Consider the following 18,720-nt stretch of genomic DNA (forward strand, 5'->3'; position numbering starts at 1 on the left):
CCCAGGACAAAAAATACTCCCCAGAAGTGGTAAACATGTAAAACTGCTCGTTTACATTTTAAAACCCAGTAATAAATTGCACAGAAGTCTTAGGTTGTACAGAGCCATCACAAATATTGTTGTATAAAACCCCAAAATCTGTAAAGAGAACCACAGGAATAAAGAATTACAGCCACGAGTATTGGTACAAGAAAGGACACAAGTTTTGAGGGTTTTACCCCACCAGTCTCTCTTGGGGAGGAGGGACGGGACGTTCCTGTTGCAGATAGTTGGAAATATTTTAAAATACAGAATAAAAAACAAACGAACCCCAGAATACCCTTTATCTCCTCTGTTGTGCTGGCTCAACAGGAAAACTTCCTAGCAGAAAATCACTTTTACAAAACTACTGAAAGTTCAGTGGAAAGCTAAAAAAGAACCACCGTCCAGCAAAAAGAGCCGCCTTTGTGCGCCCCCGGCTCCCCTCTCCCCATCTCCTGCAGGCAGTGGGACAACAGGTACCGAAGCGGAGAGTTGGAGGACACAAACACCACTGGAAAAAGCCAAAACCATGGAGGCGACGCATGTGGAGAGCGGGATAAGAACAAAGCCATGAAGGACAAAAAAGAAGCAGCAGAAAAAAAAAGAAGAAAAAAAAAAGGACAGATGATATTTTTGGTATTTTCCATTGAACACTGAGTTTGGAAACAATTAGCTCACAAGCTTCACTCGCGCCCCACCGCTCCCCATTTTGAACAAAACCAAAAAAACAACTGCTTACAAATTCGAGCCAGGAATTTGAATGAATTCCTGTGCGCAGAAGTTTTTTTACCCAGAGCTGCGTTTGGAAAAACGGGCTGCTTTTCCCCTTTATTCCAGAGTTGAGCAAGAGGAGAGAGGGGTGACCCAGGGCCTACAGGAACCCCCCGGGACCGAAAGAGGTTGAAGCCAGAGAGGCTGCAGAGAAGAGGACAGCAGTGAGGCAGAGGACTGTCCCCTCGCCCTCTCCAGAGGGGAACATACTCACACCCAAACATTGGGTTTAACCCCATCGTCCTCATCCAAAGTCCTCACCTACCCCGAGGACGTTGCTGTCACCGTGCCCTGAGGCCACAACTGCAGGTAGGTTTAAGGAGAGCTGGATTAACTCCTCCATCCCGCAGTCCCGGACCGTTTCAGAGCGGTCTGTGAAACATGAACAAGGCTCTTTGTGGCTTCGGTCCCCTGCCGCAGCGCTGGGGGACAGGCAAGGCTGGGCAGGAACGTTGGAAACCACAGCGCTTTGCCCGTTATTTCTGTCCGCTCGCACAACGGCGAGGGCGCTCAGAGACAAACCGAGGGCGATAACCCACTGTGCCATGGCCAGGGCCACCTCGAGGGTCACAGAGAGGCCTCCCCCTGCAGGAGCTGTGCGTGCCCAGCCCCACCATCCACAAGAACAAGGACCACCATGAGGTCCAGCTCCAACTCCTTCCTGCTCCCGCCACAGCAGCCAGCGGAGATGGACACTCCTCACCAGCAAAGAAAAGCATGTTCACACGCTCCTTGCTTTGGAAAGTGGACACCGCGTACAGCGAGAGGTGCTGAAGGGACCAGTCTGTGGTAAATATAATGTGGGAGAGCAAGATCAGGTGCACGGGACCACGGCAGAGATGAAGGGCACAACACAGGAGCTGGGTGACATACAGCTGACCTCTCCTCTCCTCTCCCGGTCCCCACCACGTTGGGTGCATTCGCAGCTGTAAAGGTTAAACGAGGAGGACAGACACTGGCTGGGGGTCAGTAAGAGCATCATAGTGACCTCTTGTATTCTGTTGAATGCAGTTGCATTCGAGCTTTCCAGCCAAGGAACACGGGCTGGACACAGCACCAGCAGCTCAGCTTCAGGGATGGAGAACAAGGAACTGGGAACCCAGTCCCAGCCCAGGCTACCTCTCCCAGACCCCGTCTGGGTCCGGAGCCTGTAGCCCAACACAGCAAGTCCAGAAGCATTGCCAGCTCATCGGAATTTTTCCAGAGGCGTGGAAGGGATTTGGGTTGAGGCCTGAAAGCAGGAATACGTACTGCCGACAGAGAGGAAGGCCACAGGAGCTCCGGGCTGAGCCAGGCAAAACAGGATCACTAACTGGGAGGAAGAGGAAGAGTACTGGGAAGAGATGTACCATGAAAAGCGAACAAGCAGCCGCCTTTGATGCCCTGTGCATCAAAGAACGCTTTTCATGGCAGGCACAGGCCACCAGGCAAAGGGGAGAGAAGGATCCTCGTGTCTGAGACACACCTCAGGCTACTTGCAATGACAACATCTGGGCAACACCTACATGCTTCAGACATGGTATCACCAAACTGTGGGTGGGAGGAGGAGCTTTCTTCCATTTTTAGTCAGTTTATTCCAAAACTTACTAAAATGGTGGTCTCCAGCCTTTCCAGCCAGACCTTGGCTGTTCCATCTCCGTTCTCCCGAAGGGAGAGTCCACTCTCCCCTTCCTCCCCACCAGCGCACCTCTCCGCTCGGACAGCAGAGAGCACTGCCCAGGATTCATGAGCCACCAGCACAAGCCATGGCTTTGGGACACGGGGCCGGGCAAGCAGCAGCAGTGCGGCGGCTGCTCTCTCCAGAGCTGACCCCACGTGCCAAACTGCCTCCAACCCTCTGGAACTACAAACCGCGGTCAGGCTGCACCATGCTTGTTTTTCCCCCCGATCTGCCTTGGCAGAAGTCGCCGCCCTCCCTGGCGAGAGCAAAAAAAAAAACGGCTTCATTTGGTAAGAAATCAGCAAGGTGCATTCCTGGATTTGGCATGAACAGGCACATGGATTAAGCATCAGAAATGGATGAAAAAGCACAGCATTTCTCTTAGAATAATTTATTAAATACAGCATTAAAATTTGTATTTATGAATTCAATCATTAAAAACAAAACTTCATCTCATATAGATATATATATATATATTCAGGGACAATGACAATCATTCTATCAACATTGGTGCATGTTGTGCCAGCACTGCTCAGAACGGCACCTTCTCTACGCTATCTTTAAAGCAGTTCAACACTTAAAAAAATAAAAAAAAATAAAAAGCATTTGCAAAGAAAGAGTGCAAAGCAGGGCTTGTCCCCAGCTGCCTGCCAGGGGTGCGCAGAGGCGGGCTCAAGCGAGGAGGCAGAGGCTGTAGCGCTCCTAACAGGCTGCTTAGGTATTGCCCGCCCAGCGTGAGGCAGCGTGGAGACCAATTTTCAGAGGTGCCAAAGGTCTGCAGTCCACAGTTTCAGCCGTGGCTGGATGCCTGCGACTCTTAAATATCTGGTTTGTGGTTTCCTCAGCTTGGGCAGTCAATACTAAAAAAGCTAAACAAGGGGTGAAGAAAAAAAAAGTTGGTTTACATCCACCAGCTTCTTCCCCCGACCTGCCAGGTCCAGCGGAGGCTGCAAACGAGGCGTAGCAGTTTGTGTTCCCACTCACTCATTTTCGCATCCTGCTGCGGCTCGAGAGGCGGCTCAGGAGAGAAGCGGTAAACCAGTACCATCGGAGAGAACCGTCCCCAGACCAAGCACCCTCATGCACTGCCTTGGCAGCGCGGACTGCTCCTGCGAGAGACGCCCGGCTGAGCCTCGAGGGAGAGGGTCGTCCCAGAGGGAAGGGCTTCCCCGGACAGGGTCCTTGGGCAGACTCAGAGGTAGCATCGGACAGACTTGTAACGTGATTGTCGTGTAATTCTGGCCTGCCAAAGGCAGCGGCAGCTGGGATGGAGGGGGCACCCTGCAGGGGTGGGAGATGGGACACGGGGGATGTGGTCCCCCCTGCTGGTGGACTGACTAGCGCTGCTCATCCTGGGTGCTGCGGTCCAGCAGCGAGCAAGGATGGACTGTCTCCTACGGGGCTTTTCAGAGAAAAGTCGCCCTTGCTGAAAAAGGCCAGAAGCTGGCTGGGGGGCACCCCACGGTAACACCGGGCTCTCCCTCCACAGCTCATCAGGGCCTCTTGGGTTACAAGTAAGTGCCCCAGCGAGGTCCCCACTGCCAGAGCCCGCTCTCCTCTCTCCACACGCAGGCAGAGGTGCAGCCCGCTGCAAGAGGACCACAGGTCACTCACCCCACAACACAGGTATAGTGAGGGCTTGTGCTTTTGGCTTTTTAAGAGTCCCTGACCTTCCAAACCTGCTTACTCCGAGAAACCTCCTGTTTCTGCTACCCTTAGGACCTATGAGGACAGGGAGGAAGGGCCGTCAAAACCATTTCTGGAGAGCACACGGCCCCTAAAAGAGAAGAGAAAGTCCACACAGCCCAGCCTTCACCTACAGTGGAGACATGCCAAGTCAGGAGCGTTTCAGATAAGGCATTGCAGGTGCTTCAATAGTAAAGCAGTTAGTGTTGACTACAGTACTTTAAACACAGGCTGCTGCAGAGGGCATCCCTGGGGCAAAACCAGTTCTCCAGCACTTGGTGGAGCAGAAGGAGATGGTTCAGTTTCCCAGATGTCTCTCCTACACACACGCACGGGCTGCTCTGGCTGCCCTTTTTGTTCCCCCCCCCCCCCCCCGCCCCCTAAAAAGAGACTTCAAAAGCCCAGGCCGGGATGTGCCATTTACTCCCCCAAGCAGCCGGAGAGATAAAAAGACGCCTTGTGCTGTACCAGACTTTGCAGTAGGCAGGTGAACCGTGGCGCCTGGGGGCGGGCAGCGCCAGCGGGGCTCGAAGCAGGGGAGGCTAGTTGCCATTGCTGATGCTGGAGTTGGCACTGCTGCAGCTCTGCTCATAGGATGGAGGCGCCTCTGTGGGGGAAAAAGAGAGTAAGAGTGGTTACAGTGGGTGTTTGGGAGGTTCCCTTCACCCCAGTCTATGTAACATGATGCAGAATAAAGCAAACTGCTCACATGTACATGTCACACATGCAGGCACTCTCTCTACACGACCCTACAACCTGCCCCACTGAAATAGATGGGGTTTGCAGGTGCACGCGCAGAATTTGAGCCAGCCAGTCCCATCCCTGTCCTCATGCCTCCAGGGGTTAAAATCGGCACCTCTAAGTCCTGTTCTGTTTCTCCCCTTCTTTCACAAGCATCCTCGTGTACTTCACATCACAGGTGACCCGTGCTCTGTGTGCCCCAAGCCAGGGCTGAAGGGACACAGCGAGTGTCTCGTTACCCCACTGCTAACAAAGGGGTTTATTTGGGTAGGACTGTGCTAACAGTCTGTCTGTGCTAACAGACACTGCTGGTCCCTGACGCCCGGGACAAGCACGGCTCCACGAATCCAGCACGCTGGGATTTCCCCAAGCTTTTCCATTCTGGACAGTCTCTCAGCTCCCGCCCCCACAGCCTGTGTCTCCAGCCCAGCTGCAAGCCCACTCCAAGTCAGACGGAAGATTTCAGTTGCATCATTTTCCTGGCTCTGCTCCCACCAGCCTCACCACAAGCCAAGAAGTTTTTCTATCAGTGGGAGGCTGAAAGCTCATTTAAGAACAGGGAGATCCTCTCACGACGAGCCCAGGGCAGGCACGGCCGCAGACGTGGGAACGGACAGCCGGCTTTTACAGCTGTAAGAGGGGACTCCTCCAGAGGCTAAAGCAGAGAGATCTCATGATCCCCTCTGACATCAGCCCCCGGCAGGCTGACATCCCTATATTCCCACCTACTTCGCAGCTAGCAAGGAGACTCTTATTGTAGGAGACATTTACTACCACACCGCCACCCCGTTTAGATCTCAGGAGCGCGCTGCTCACCATATGGGTAGCCCCACGTGCTGTACTCCGGAGGCAAAATGAGGGAGCTGGCCGTGGGGACGGGCACCACGTTCCCCTCAGCGTAGTAAGGGACAGTGGCTCCCGTCGACAGGCAGAGCGTGGGATGGTTTGGGGAGCCCGTCTGCTCCGAGTCCACCCTTATCTCCTGGAAGCTCAGTCCTGGGGCGTAGCTAAACGGCTGCTGCTGGGAATGGCTTTTGGTGGGGATCAAGATATTGTCCATTGGGTGATAACCGCTGGCAGCCTCCTCTTCCTCCGGCGGGGCACTGGGTACCACTGCAGAGGGTATGTGCTGGATGGACCGGGAGGGGCTCAGAGGCACCCTGTTCACAGCAATGTTACCAATATAAATGGGGAGAGTGACCGAAACCTCTGGAGACTTGAGGGAAACCTGGAAGAGAAGGAAAAACAGTGGCATCCTCTCCGTTATACATTGCACTGAGAAGGTTCACCTGATGCGAGGGCCACCCACACCACACAGCTACGGAGTTCAGCAATCGAGCTCAACCCAGAAGGGAGCACAGAAGTTGCAGCACAGCCCACTGGAGCTCCCCAGGACCATCGAGGTACTCACTTGGATGTAGTAGTCGATATGTATGAGGCTACAGCCCTGCAGAATGGACTGGGGCAGTGCCGGAACGAGGATCTGCTCCTTCCATTCTGCATGTTTCCAGGCTTTCACTCCTGAGCCTTCCACCTCCGCGATGGTCCTCAGGTCGTAAATCCAGCGCTTGGATTTGTAAGCCACTTTCTGTACAGACAGGAGAAAATACAGCTAGCAGAAAGACTGAAGATGGTCTTCCATCTCCCACAAACATAAGTCAGGACACAAAACCACCCAACTGCTTTGTCAAATAAGCACGAGTGAAAACCTAACGTGCATATTACAGGGCAGAAATACCCATCATTATATGACAGAATGAGTTGGTATAAGCAAGACAAGTTCTACCACCTCTTTCCCCAGGAAGAAATGGAGTTAGCCAGAGGTCTGGACTCCTCGCTGCCACCCCCCAGCCACACACAGCAGAGATGCACACTGTGGCGAGAACTGCCCCAGTTTCAGAGGCCTTGGAGGAAGGTGGTCTACCAGCACAAGCTGAAGAATCACCCTTTCGGATGCTTACCTGGAGCAGACTGGCTACCACAGCCCCCGTGTCCCGGCCCGATTTGTTCTCTATGTCGGTGCGGAGCTGGATTGCTTGCCCCACGATGTATCCTTTCAGATCTGAGGTGGCAGTCAAAATAATGTTGCCACTTTTCACAAGCTTGTAGTTGAACTTCTTGGTGATTGACATAGTGTTGGGCTGCTGCAGGACAGCAGAGAGACAGAGATGTTGGCTCAAGAGAGTCAGAGAGTGTCCAGGAAAGCACTCAGAGATTCAAAGCAAGCAGAAATATCGGGTCTGAAGAGGACACAATGAACCAGCAACACAGCACTACCGCAGACAACGGGTCTCTTCTCCATCCCCCCAGTTTTGTTGTCCTATTAGTCTCCCTTTCCTTCAAAACAAGTTTCCCAAACCCAGGTCTCTACAAGCACCTGATGCTATCGGCAAACACCTCTCTCTGCGTGCTGAAAATTCACCTAAATCTTCCAAAGCAATGTGTGGATGAGTCAAAAATGACTGGGAGCAGGGACTGATGGCAAGGGAGGACAGAGCCCTTCTCCTGCTCTTGCACAGTCAGAGCGTGCAGTCAGAGAGTTGTCCAACCACCCAATTACTCCCCAGACAGCATGCGTGACAAGGACAAGTGCTTGGTACTTCCCAGCCGTGCTCCTCCTTGTTCTTACCTCAATGTCAGGAATGTCGTTCAAGTTGAGAGGGCAGAGAACATAAAAGATCTTGTTGCACTTGTAGTCCTTGGAGAAGCGAGGTGTATCTATCACAGCTTTCACCTGATGGAGGACCTTGCCAAAAGGGCCTTCAAATGATGTAGGAGCAGAGGCTAGAACCAAGAGAAAGAAAAGGACCATAAAGCTAAGTCAGGCCAAGTGTTCCTGAACTGGAAATAGACAGTTACTATAAAGATCTTCCCTCTTCACCTGAGGAGTTCTGCCAGTACCTTAGCACATGGGGATTCCCCCAAAAAAAAGACGTGGAGCTGAACACTTGGAGACCTTGCTGCAACCTCCCCATAGAAGGGATCCTCTGCAGCCACAGGTTCAATAGCAGAGATCCTCTCTCTGAGCGCACTGCATGCAGGACGGCCGGCTAGCCACAGGCCAGGACTCCTGCGCACACCCAGAGAGCTCATAAGGTCGCGCTTGGAGAGGCGTCAGCGACAGCTCAGACCTGGCTTTGCGCTAGCACAGAAGGTACTCGCATGTTTAAGCTCCTCTGCTCTCTGTGGCTGACCTTATGCTCCCTCTAGTGTCTCTGGGCCAAGCTGCCAGCCCGCCTCTGCCATCCAGCCCAAGTCCTGCTCAGCTCAGGAGGCTGCAAAAGCCAAGGCTTACATGGAAGCGCCTTTGGCTGTTTATCTGCACCATACCTGGCAGAAGGAACTGGAAGGGAAAGTTGTGCTCTCCAGCTGTCAGGACCCCTGCAGGAAACAAGAGTAAAAGGTAAGTGGGACAGGCCATCGCCTTGGAACAGGGGTTTTGGAGCATTATCTTCTGGAGAGAGGCCACCACCTGGGGAACAACACACAACTTATTCAGCTGCCTTCAGCCCACTGGACAACTCCGTGCTCATCCTCCAGATCCACCAAGCAGTGCTTGACTCAAGGTGAGCATCTGCTGCCACCCACCTCTTCTCAGGACAGGAGACATCTCCATTCCCAATGACTGGTTCCACGTTAAGATACTCTAGAAATAAAGTGGTTTGGGACAGGATTTAAGGGATCCCAGTGCAATAGCAAGTGGTTACCCCCACACTCCTGACACAGGGCATGGAGAAGGGATGCTGTGTGTTTATCTTTATGCAAGCAGGCTGCAGGCAGTCAGGGGGAAGGTGAGAAAGCAGAGGCACTGTCTGAGGGCAGTGAGGAGGTCTGGTGGGCATCAAGCCACTATAGCCTTGGCTGCATACCAAGCCCCATGCAGACTGCACAGTGTTCAGGAGCTGGAACCAGAGGTCCATCTCCCAGGCCTAAATCCACTCCCGGTCCCGAAAAGGGACCTGCAATACCTCAGCCCGGCTGCTTAGACAACAGGAGCCAAGCAGAAGATTTCTGCAATGTTAAAACCTCAACGCTGGTTTTCTTCAACTGCATCCCGCTCTGCAACGGTGGCCTTGAGGCCACAGATCATGGCCAAGGCTCAGCGCACAGCTAAAACAACAGCTACAGGCTCAGACTTCCTGACCCTATCCACCCTCCACACTCCCATCCAGGCTCCCAGCTCCCTCCCAGGATAGCCACGACAGCTGAACTGGACCTGCAGCGTGATCCAGTAACATCAGGCAGCTCCCAATGTTGCCTTCAGTAAGCAAAGCACTAAGGTTTATCCACATTTGTTAAATACATGTCAACATGAGAGGTTTTGGTTTTAAGTTGGCAGTGCTAAGAGGAGACCTGGATACTGATTAAATCGAGCCGTGTTTACGCTGCTTTGTAGGATCATTGCTGGGGGTACCAAGACTCTAGGTTTGGCTGGCTCTTTTGTTGATTCAAGACAGAGGAGACAGCTCACTCCTTAGCAATACTGGCTCCACAGAACTGACAGTAAGAGAGTCCTACCGTCAGGGGATTAAGTGGATTACATGACGGAGGAGGTGGGGAAGAGAGAAGGGTAAATCCCCCCGCACTGACACTGCAATCCGGGTAAGGAGGCAGGCAGGTGGCGTTTGATTCGGTGCAGCCTTCACAGTATGAAAAGCTGCACCTCTGCCCCTCCGCTCGCTCAGCCACCCCGTGGGGACCTAAGGACACCCCAGTTAGCGTGCATCCCGCCTGCAGCACAAAGGCAGGCAGAACAAATAATAGGACAAGCATCCCATCGCTTATCGCTACAAAGGCAAGTCAGGAGAAAACTAAGAGATGTCTACTTACACACTTTGTCTTGACAGAGAGGCACAAGATTCGCTCATTCCCATCACCCCAGCCAGAACACCTCCCTGGTGATTTCCCTCCCCGTCGCCCAAATAAAATCCAATTATGTAGGCTAAAATGCAACACTCAGTCTTGTCACCAGGTGGAGGTACAAAGCCAGTCAGTGCCTTCCCGGCCAGGCCTGATGCCTCGCAGAGCTGGGAGAGGCACAGAGGTGTGGGCCAGCTGCTCCTCTTCCCTTCTTGGGAAGCCTCGCTCAGTTAAAGGCAGCGGATTGAGACGTAGCAGGTGCCTTTGCTTGTTGGTTACGGGGTAAAGCCTGGCTAATTCACATGACTCAACTAACCCAGTGCTTGTTTGCTGCTCCAAGAGTTTCTGCTTTTTATTGGGCACCATTCAACATTGATCTTATACCCGTTATCCTTACTTTTGGAAAGCGAATCAATAAACTGGAATACATCGACTCTCCTGCGCAGCTTCTGCATTGCAGTAAGGGGACTTTGCTCCATCTGAAAGGGAGAGGGAGCAAGTCCCGTTACTGCAGTGCAGAAGGAAGGGAGATGGGAGTCCCAGAGGACAGTGGCCACTGAGTTTCCACCAAGACTTGAAGACTTTCCAGCTGTCTGACCTGCAGAGCCCCAGGTGAGCATGCAGGCAGTGATTTCAAGTCTCCTGCTAGCAGCATGAAACTTTGCAGCCTTTCCAGGACCCTTAGGAAGAGCTCACAGACTCCACAAAGTGAAAGTCCCCCTCCTACATTACAGGCAGCATGATCCAACAAGTCATGTCGGTCAAGCTCCTGCCCCGCTTATGTGCGCCAACAGAAAGCCGGGCTGGAAGTGACCCTGCAAGTTCACGGTTCTAAGCCCCTGCAGAAAACCAGGGCTCCTCAAGGTTGCTCCCAACAGCAGCACTGAGTGAGGCAATAAGCTCTCCCAGCAACATGCATGGCCAGCAGCACTTGCAGAGGATGTGGTTCGGCTGTCGGAGCCACCGTGTGACTTGGTGGCACTGATGCAGTTTCCTCACGGGTAGCCCAGCCTCTGAGTAAGTCATCAGATGAGAACCGCCCGCAGGTCAGGGTTGACCACCCCAACAGCTCAGACCAAGCCCAGAAACCTGTTGGCTCACCACATACTCAGGCTGGCTGTGACCCCACCTGGGGCAGGGAGCAGCCTGCAAACCCTTCCTGCAGTCCTGCCTGCAACGAGCTGCCCACAAGGGCTGGAAAACGCCGTTCCCGCTCTTCACAGCCAGCGATGAGTTCCAAGACCAGCTACCCCAGACTGAAGTCGTGCCCCATCGCAGCAACGCTTGGTTTGTGGCCACGAGAGCCCAGACCTCAGCCCCGCACCAAGCAGGGAGCCAGGGAAACACAGCGAGCTCTATTCTCCACTCCATTAAGCAGAGAGATGCTGCAGGCAATTAGCAGCAGCTCTTGCTTTCAGACCTGCTCCTTTCAGCCCCCGGTCTCCTTCCCCCAAAGAAAGAAGCGTCTTTATGCCAGCCCTGAGATCCTGCACATAGAGGGAATTCTCCAGCAGGCTGGACGGAGCACCCAGGTCCTACCCACAGACGCAGATGCCACCACACACAGCTTCATTTACCAGCATGGCTAACGAACAGCCAGCTGCTCGCAGAGCCCCAACGTCCAGCTGAACACCTGCGTTTCTTGCCCTTATCACAAGCACAGAGGCTGTTTGAGCAGGTCGCTGGTCCAGGGGCTACGAGGGGCAGCAGCACCCTCAGCCCTGTGTCCGGCTGGGCACCCCCAACCCCAGCTGTAGGCACCCCTGAGCAGGCATTTTGACGATCCCACTGGTGAGCAAAGTGGAAGGGGTGTGGGAGTTCATTGCCAAGAGCTATTTCGGAGACAAGGGTTAATAAAAATAGATGAAGAAAAACAGATGAACATGACCAAGACAGGAGACTCCCATGAAAACACGGGCACGATCCAGAGCACCTGATGGAGCAACAAGGCAGCGGGGACCGCAGGCAAGCCTGGGTCCTACCTGCTTCCCGCTGCGGGCAGGAGAGACAGATATTTACATGCTTGCCCCTCCTGGCAGGAGCTCCTCCAGCAAGGACACTGAAGGCTCCATGTCCAACCTGCCTGGGATTACAAAACCATTTTGGGCTTCTGCCATGCAGTCTGATGCCTCTGGCAGATGGAAAGTTGGCGAGTCCGGAAGCAAGTCCCCCCCTTATACTGGGAAGAGAGCTGGCAACTTCTTTCAAACTCTCCATACAGTAACTCTGCTCCTAAAGGCTGAGCTTCCATTTCCAAATGCTGACTAGTCTTGCTACAATGGGAAAAGTCTGCCATTTCCCTTGTCCCGGCCATCCCGTGAGCATGGGCAGGGCACAGGCTGACCTTGCCCCAACACCCGGGTACCTCTCGTGTGGACAACGGCAGCAAAAGCCACCTCAGCTCCCTGCAAGGGACACTCGCAGGGCTCACCTGTCCCACTCAGCCACCACAATGGTAGGACAGGGCAACATGCGTGCCTTGGGGAGAATCCCTGGACCACAGCAAGGGAGACACAGCATCGTGCACCGCGCACAGAGCCGTTCTGCCTGCCCGGCCGTGTCCACTGTGCAACTCCAGCATCCAAGCAGCAAGGGGGACACAAAATTGACTGTCCCTGTCCCTCCCGCCTTGAGAGCTTCAAGTAAAGATCCAGGACATTTAATGTGCCGATTCTGCCCGCAAGTTGACTTCGCAACAGAGACGACAGTTGGCAGCAGGGAGAGGTGAGGTGGTTTCCTCCGACAGCCACCCTGACATGCAGACACCCGGCAGGAGCAGCACTTTCTGAAAGCTCCTTTCTGAGCTGCTCCTGAAGAAGGAGCTTTGCTAAAGCAAGCTGCAGACTGCGCATGGGCGAGAGCAGGTCAGCAGGAGTTCAGCATCGCTTGAGGGGTCTCCAACAGCCCCACGCAGCAGGCGGCAATGCTCCTGAGCTTGCAAACGCACTGCGAGGGGAAAGGGCTGTGCATGCCACTGCAGCCGCACGGAGCCGTTACCTCCCCATTCCCAGAAGCCTGAACAAAGGCCACAGTGTGCTTGGCCGCAAAAACCTTTTCCTGAAGTTTATGTGCAGCTAAAAATACCTTGAGAAAGTCATTAGGCAGCAGAGGCATCTGGATTAGCAGGGTTCTGCTGTGGAGCCATACCTGCAACAGCCTTTCCTCCGATAGGAGTCGAGCCAGCAGAGATTGGCCACCCCCGCATGGCCTTCAGAAACATCCTCCCTAAAAATTCCTGGAGGGAAAGGAGCTGCTGTGCCAGACAGCCTGGAAAAAAAGAAACCAAGACAGCAGGAGCAGCAACAACACGCTAACAGCGTGGAAAAGCCACCTTACAGTGCAAAGCGGAGAGTGACCTCTGAGATTTCCCTGAATCCAGCGGAGATTTGTCTGGAAGCAAATGGACTCTCCCGTTCACAGCTCAGCCGCTCCCCTCCACTCCATGCTGGGACAGGGGAGTGTTCGCCTGTACCAGCAGACTGGAAGGAGGCCTGGGAGGACCCATCAAGTGCAGAAAGTGCCTCAATCCAGAGGGCTGATGCCAAGTCCTCTGCCGGGTCCCCAGGAGGTAACCTGGTGACACAGCCAGGCCCAGGTGGGGCTTGACTGGGCGATCAGAGTCTGCAGAGCATCCACCGCCAGCGTTGGGGAGCGCAGCCCTGAGTGACACAACAGACCTCAGTGCTGCAGCACTGTCCCACAGCACTCAGGGCATCTACGGTCACGTTCATGTGCAGTGGAGGGACAGAAATTAATGGGTTTCCCATGCAAAGCTCGAGCTGACCATGCCCCTGAGCCCACCCTACCACTGGATACACCGTTCCCTCCCCACAGACAGCTCTGCTTTGATCGATGACGGTTTCCCCCTGCTCACTGCAAACCAGCAACACCGCCGCACAACCACATGGGAAAACATGACACCGTCATAACAGCGTGTGGGTGAAACAACCACACGTCCGCATTTACACTGCTAAACAAACAATCCAAGTCGAGCTTCCTCTGCCACAGCCCAGGTGCTGAAAGGCTTTGGACTCTTTTCTGAGCAGCGCAGCTCCCCCGGCCGGTGCTGCCCAGGCAGAGCTGGCAGCCAGAGAAGTCACCAGCCCTTCAACACCGCCATCCCTCTGAGAGCGAGGGGAAACCGCCCGCCCTGCCAGCACGGCCACAGGGTGAACTGGCAGCCAGCCGAAGGCTGGGAAAGGTCCTCTGGCAGCCTCTGCCCTGGCAGGAGAGCAGGGCAGGGCTGAGTTCAGGAGGAGACAACCAGCCACGCAGGAACAAGGCCCTACCTAATGCATCCTGCCTGGGCTTCCCAGGGCTGTTCTGCAACTTCCTCGGTTAGCGGCCCATGCAAACAGGCCAGTCTCATAGTACTGGTGGGGCCGGATCTGCCTGGGCTGCACGTTCAAACCAGTACCACCACAGGGACATCTGCCAAACGCCTCCTCCCAGGTTGGCTCCCACAGCCACAGCGACTCCATCCCTGGGCAGCTGGAAGCCACAGGCGGTCACAGCCATCCCTCCACGAGGCTGACTGCCCCCACGACAAAGCCAGGACTTCCAGGTTGGTGCCAGAGGAAGAGAAGCCAGAAGAGGGTTGGGAAATGCCTTGGTCACTGGTGCACAAACATGACAGACTCAGCCAAACCTTATTACTCACCCCGGTGAAATCTCATGCTCCGGTGCCCTGGGAGAGACAGCCCAGACGTCTGAGCACACAGCAGGCTGCAGGGCCAGGAAACGCAGCGTGCGGTACAACACACACCTCTGCCTCACCTGGCTTCATCCACAGCTAGACTAGCGTGAAAACGATGAATATTCTGTGTATTGCTCCCTCCATTACCCAACAAGGAGGGAGCTGTTTGCGCCGTAGCCACAACTAGGAGACTGGAAGGTGTCCCTGTCCCCCAGGCACAGAGCTGGGGAGCAGCCGAAACGGGGCTCCTACCCCAATCTCCATCTCTCCCGGACGGTACCTGCCAAGCAGATGGCAGCGGCTCTGCTCCCTCCTGCTGCACGCAAAGACGCTGCTGCTCTAGAGCAGAGGAACAAGCTGCGCCTTTGGAGTACGCATATTTTTTGATTCTTCTAGTAGAGGAACAGCAGGCTGGGCCATATGGCAATTTCTCTCTGGCTACTTAGCAAGTGATGCATTAACTGTGTTGGCCAAATCACGTAGTACGGTAAGGTACCTAGTTCTTGCTGGTCCCCTTGCCATTGCTTGTAGCAGTGTAGCCTTCCTGCTGCCTAAAATCAGCCCTCCTGCTCCCCTGGGGAAGGGGAGCTCCTCCGAAGGTGCTGAGTTAGACTGATACCAGCTCAGGTACTCTCCCCTCGAGGCTCTCCAGGCAGACAGCAGGAAAGAAGCAGGTTTGTGTTTCGCACTTTCAGGTGGAGAAACAGGCAGCCCTGCATCTGCCCTGTGCTACAGGATACCGATTCCCCAGCTACTGGAGGAACCGTCACTCTCGCTGCAGTCCCGACAGCCAGCACCCTGCCCTCCTGTCTCTCCTCATCTACCTTTGCAGCCCAGAAAATTGAATATTAGATGTAAGCAAGAAGGTCAGAGCTCTTCCAGCTCGCTGCAGGCTGTATCAGAGACGTCAGATGGGAAGCATGATTTTGTCTGTGTCAGGACACTTCAGGTGATGCCAGGCCATTGCAGCTTTAGCATTGAGGACTCCAATTCAGTCTCTGCTGGATTAAGCTAATACACGGGATTACAAACTGCAACAAATGAGGGTAAATGCACACATTTGCTCATGCCTTCCCTGCAGCAGACACAGGTGCCACAGAGGGAGCAGCCGACAGGCAGAAGAGTGACCTGCCAGCACGCACAGCCAGACCTGCTGGGGAAAGACTCGGCGTTTAGCTCAGTTTAGTTTTGCTCAAACAAGAGCTCTCCTGCTACCGAGCAGCGCTTCAGCCGAGCAGAGCTGCCATACGGCAGCGAGGGAGCACAGTCCCCAGCAGGCTCCAAGCTCCCGTTCAAAGCAGCAACTCGCTCACGCTGGATTTACATGCAAGCAAACAAACAGCAGGAACAACCTCCAGTGCTCCAATATGGTTAACGCTGCTGAAATAAACCTTTCTGTAAAACAGGAGGTACAAGAAGAGGAACAAAACACACCAGAAAGCTCAGCACTGAGGCCAGAGCAAAGGGCCCACTGCTTACAAATCTCTGTGTCAGCATTTTTCCAGTGACATTTTCAATGAATTAGCAGGATCTGGCAGTATGCCAATGCTGCAAAAAACCTCCAACGGTTAACAGTGATCTATTGAGGCAAGAAAACGGGAAGTGCTAAGGAAGCTGCTGCGACCCAAGGCAACTGCAGGTCCTTCCACGTGGTTTTCCTGGGCCGAACCTGCAAGTTACTGCTCCTGAACCCGGGAGCACAGTGCGGCCAGGGCCTGGCACCAGCACGTCCTTAATGGCTCACCGCTGCCCACGGGCACCCTCCTGCTCTCACCTGGCCAGGGGCTGTCCGGGAGCATCACCCACTGCTTTGCTACCTCCTGCTCATACAGCGATTCCTGAGCACAGAACAAGAAACTTAAGTGTCTCCACGCCTGCTTAGTCAGGTCACTAAGGTTTTTAAATTCAGCTGCAAGACAGGATCATCACCCTGTGCCTACTGTTGGCAACACTGCCAGGCCAGCAGAGAGCCACCCCAGGGAAGAGGCGATGCACAGCTGCCCCTTTTTAGCTCTTCGTACAAAAAAATCTGCCAGCAAAGGAAGCGCGGGGAGCAGCCAGGAATTCCCTGCAGCGCCTTCTAGCTAGCTAACAAGCTGCCAAAAGTAAGGTCAGCTGGAAATTACAGCCAGCTCCCTGCACAGGTTCAACTCAGGTACTAGTAGGATTTACGGGGGGGAGGAAGGGAGGGGGGAAAGTCTATCTTTGCATGCACAACCCATCCACAGGGCAAGAGCTGTGTGTGCCCTCAGAGATACAGGGCGTCCAAAGAAAACAGCCCCGTGTGGGTACAGGCACACAGCGGACCTGCTCCTCTCCGGCTGAATAAGGCCAGAGCTGCAGCAGGGGAGGGGGAGAGGAGCAGGAGGCCTCCGCAGAGCTGAATTACTCCATTATATCAGATCAAGAGAAGCATTTCTGTGTTGGAGAGCTGCGGGTACAAGCAGTGCTATTTTGTACTTGCTGCAACTGGTGTACTTGATCTCCTGCACCACTGACACACAGAGAAACCCAACATCCCCCCCCACTTCTTCCCACCCCTACTGCATTTCTTTGCAAAAAGAGGACCCAAGAAAAATCAACACCAGGGAGCAAGTGTCCAAGTCAAACCCAGGCCAAGAGGGAAAAACAAATCCTGCCTTGGCGTCCCCTCCGGGAGACAAATGACAAGCCTCCCCCGAGGGCCACCCGGGGACTGAGGGACCTCCCCGGCGCTGCGCTGTGTCCTCCAGCAAACTGAGCAGCGAGGGGCTCCAGACCGGCTGGTATGCTCAGCGCTTTCCAGCAGCTCTTACGTAAAGAGCCCAAGTTCATTAAACCGCTGGCCTGTGTGTTACCTCCAGGGCTACAGCACAGACCCTGCGCCACCCCCCAGCAGCTCAGGGGTGCCCGCTGCCTCCAGCGTGCAGCTCGGCCCCGCTCTGCCCCGGCAAGAGGCTTTCCCGGGGCACAGACGCTGCACTGCTCGAGCGGGGACACGCACCGCGCCGGCACAGATGCGAGCAGGGTCCTCTGCAGCAAAACCACCGGTCACCAACCTGCGGGAGCTGAGCCCCCTGCACCCTGGGTGCTGCTCCAAGGGGGAGCATGAAAGGAAATTAAGGATCAGACCAGTGCCTTCAGTAAGTGCTTTACATTGCAAAGCGGGCACCTAAGTTATTTCAGGGCCTGCCTCCTTTCTCACACAACATACACCCTTAAAAAAACCCAACAAAACAGCGTGTAATACAAGAGACAGCTGATGCTACAGAGGACGAGCTGCCCCCTCACTTATTTCAGTGCAAAGGTGTGTGGGTGGAGAAGTGCGGAGTTGCTTTTAGATGCTTAAAGAGCAATCCAAGCCCCGATAGTTTTGCAAACCTCCTCTCCCCTTCCCCCTACGTGTCCTCAAAGAGCCCAGTTTGTTTATAAAGTTACTGCTCAGGATGTGGGAAGGGAGAGAGCGAGGCGGGTTGTTTTTCAGGCTGAGCCCGCCTGCCTGCACCATCCTCCCCAGGTGCCGGAACTGCTGTGGCCCCGCTGGAGAAGGGGCTGCTCACCAGGGACAGGGGAGATGGCCTTGGGGACACCTGGGGTCCTCCCTCAATCCAAGCTGAGGTATTGGGCTGCATGAGCCCTCTGCAAGAGCGCTGGGGATGGTGCCAGCGGGGAGAGTGGCATCACAGGGCACAGCCTGGCTGCTGCGCCCTCCCCCAGCAGGGTCATGCTGCTCACCCTTGCTTTGTGGTTGGGTTTTTTTTAATGCACAGGTTCAAAAAGGAGCAGTAACAGCATTGCTGGAAGGAGGGGAACACATGAGTCCTCCAAGGCAGAAGCAAGTTCCTCCCCTTCCTCCATTCATTTTACATTTGTGCTGCCGGGAGGTGACATCCCCCTTCGTGGGTGAGATGCTCTTGCAGCACCGCAGAAAGGCAGCACCTCCTCCCCGAACCACAGGGCCTCCCCGGTCCCCGCTCTCCCTCCAGTTCTTTGCTTTTCAGGGCATGAGAAGGAAGGTGGGCTCAGCCAGCCCTCACCTGGGGGAACAGGGATGCATTCATGTGTTTTTCTGGTTGGGTTTTTGGTTTGGGTTTTTTGTTTGTTTGAGGGTTTTTTTGTTGTTGGTTTTTTGGTGGGTTTTGGGTTTTTTTTTGTTACACACATGGCAGGACCGTCCCATACGCCACCGCAGTGTTTGTCTGCAGCTGCAGTAACCTTTGCTTGCGGTGCTCGCTGCCTTTCGCCTGCGGCTGTCCGACACCAGCCAGGGCAGGAGTCGCAAGCTGGTGGCCAAGCGGGGCCTCTT

The 18,720-nt window shown here is 54.5% G+C and overlaps 1 protein-coding gene across 1 annotated transcript in view; it reads right to left on the reverse strand.

The window, feature by feature from the left end:
• Positions 1-4,680: 4,680 nt before the first annotated feature.
• The window catches only part of ARRDC1 (arrestin domain containing 1), a 26,800-nt gene continuing 12,760 nt past the window's right edge, over positions 4,681-18,720 (reverse strand). Inside the window, exons 3-8 of the mRNA XM_009888018.1 lie at positions 8,210-8,260; positions 7,509-7,663; positions 6,841-7,023; positions 6,291-6,467; positions 5,696-6,107; positions 4,681-4,745 (exon numbers count right to left, since the gene is read on the reverse strand). Of these exons, the coding sequence (XP_009886320.1) occupies positions 4,681-4,745; positions 5,696-6,107; positions 6,291-6,467; positions 6,841-7,023; positions 7,509-7,663; positions 8,210-8,260 (1,043 nt within the window). The remainder of the gene's footprint in view (positions 4,746-5,695; positions 6,108-6,290; positions 6,468-6,840; positions 7,024-7,508; positions 7,664-8,209; positions 8,261-18,720) is intronic.

This window comes from Charadrius vociferus, unplaced genomic scaffold, assembly GCF_000708025.1.
Source record: "Charadrius vociferus isolate BGI_N301 unplaced genomic scaffold, ASM70802v2 scaffold1040, whole genome shotgun sequence".
Taxonomy (NCBI): domain Eukaryota; kingdom Metazoa; phylum Chordata; class Aves; order Charadriiformes; family Charadriidae; genus Charadrius; species Charadrius vociferus.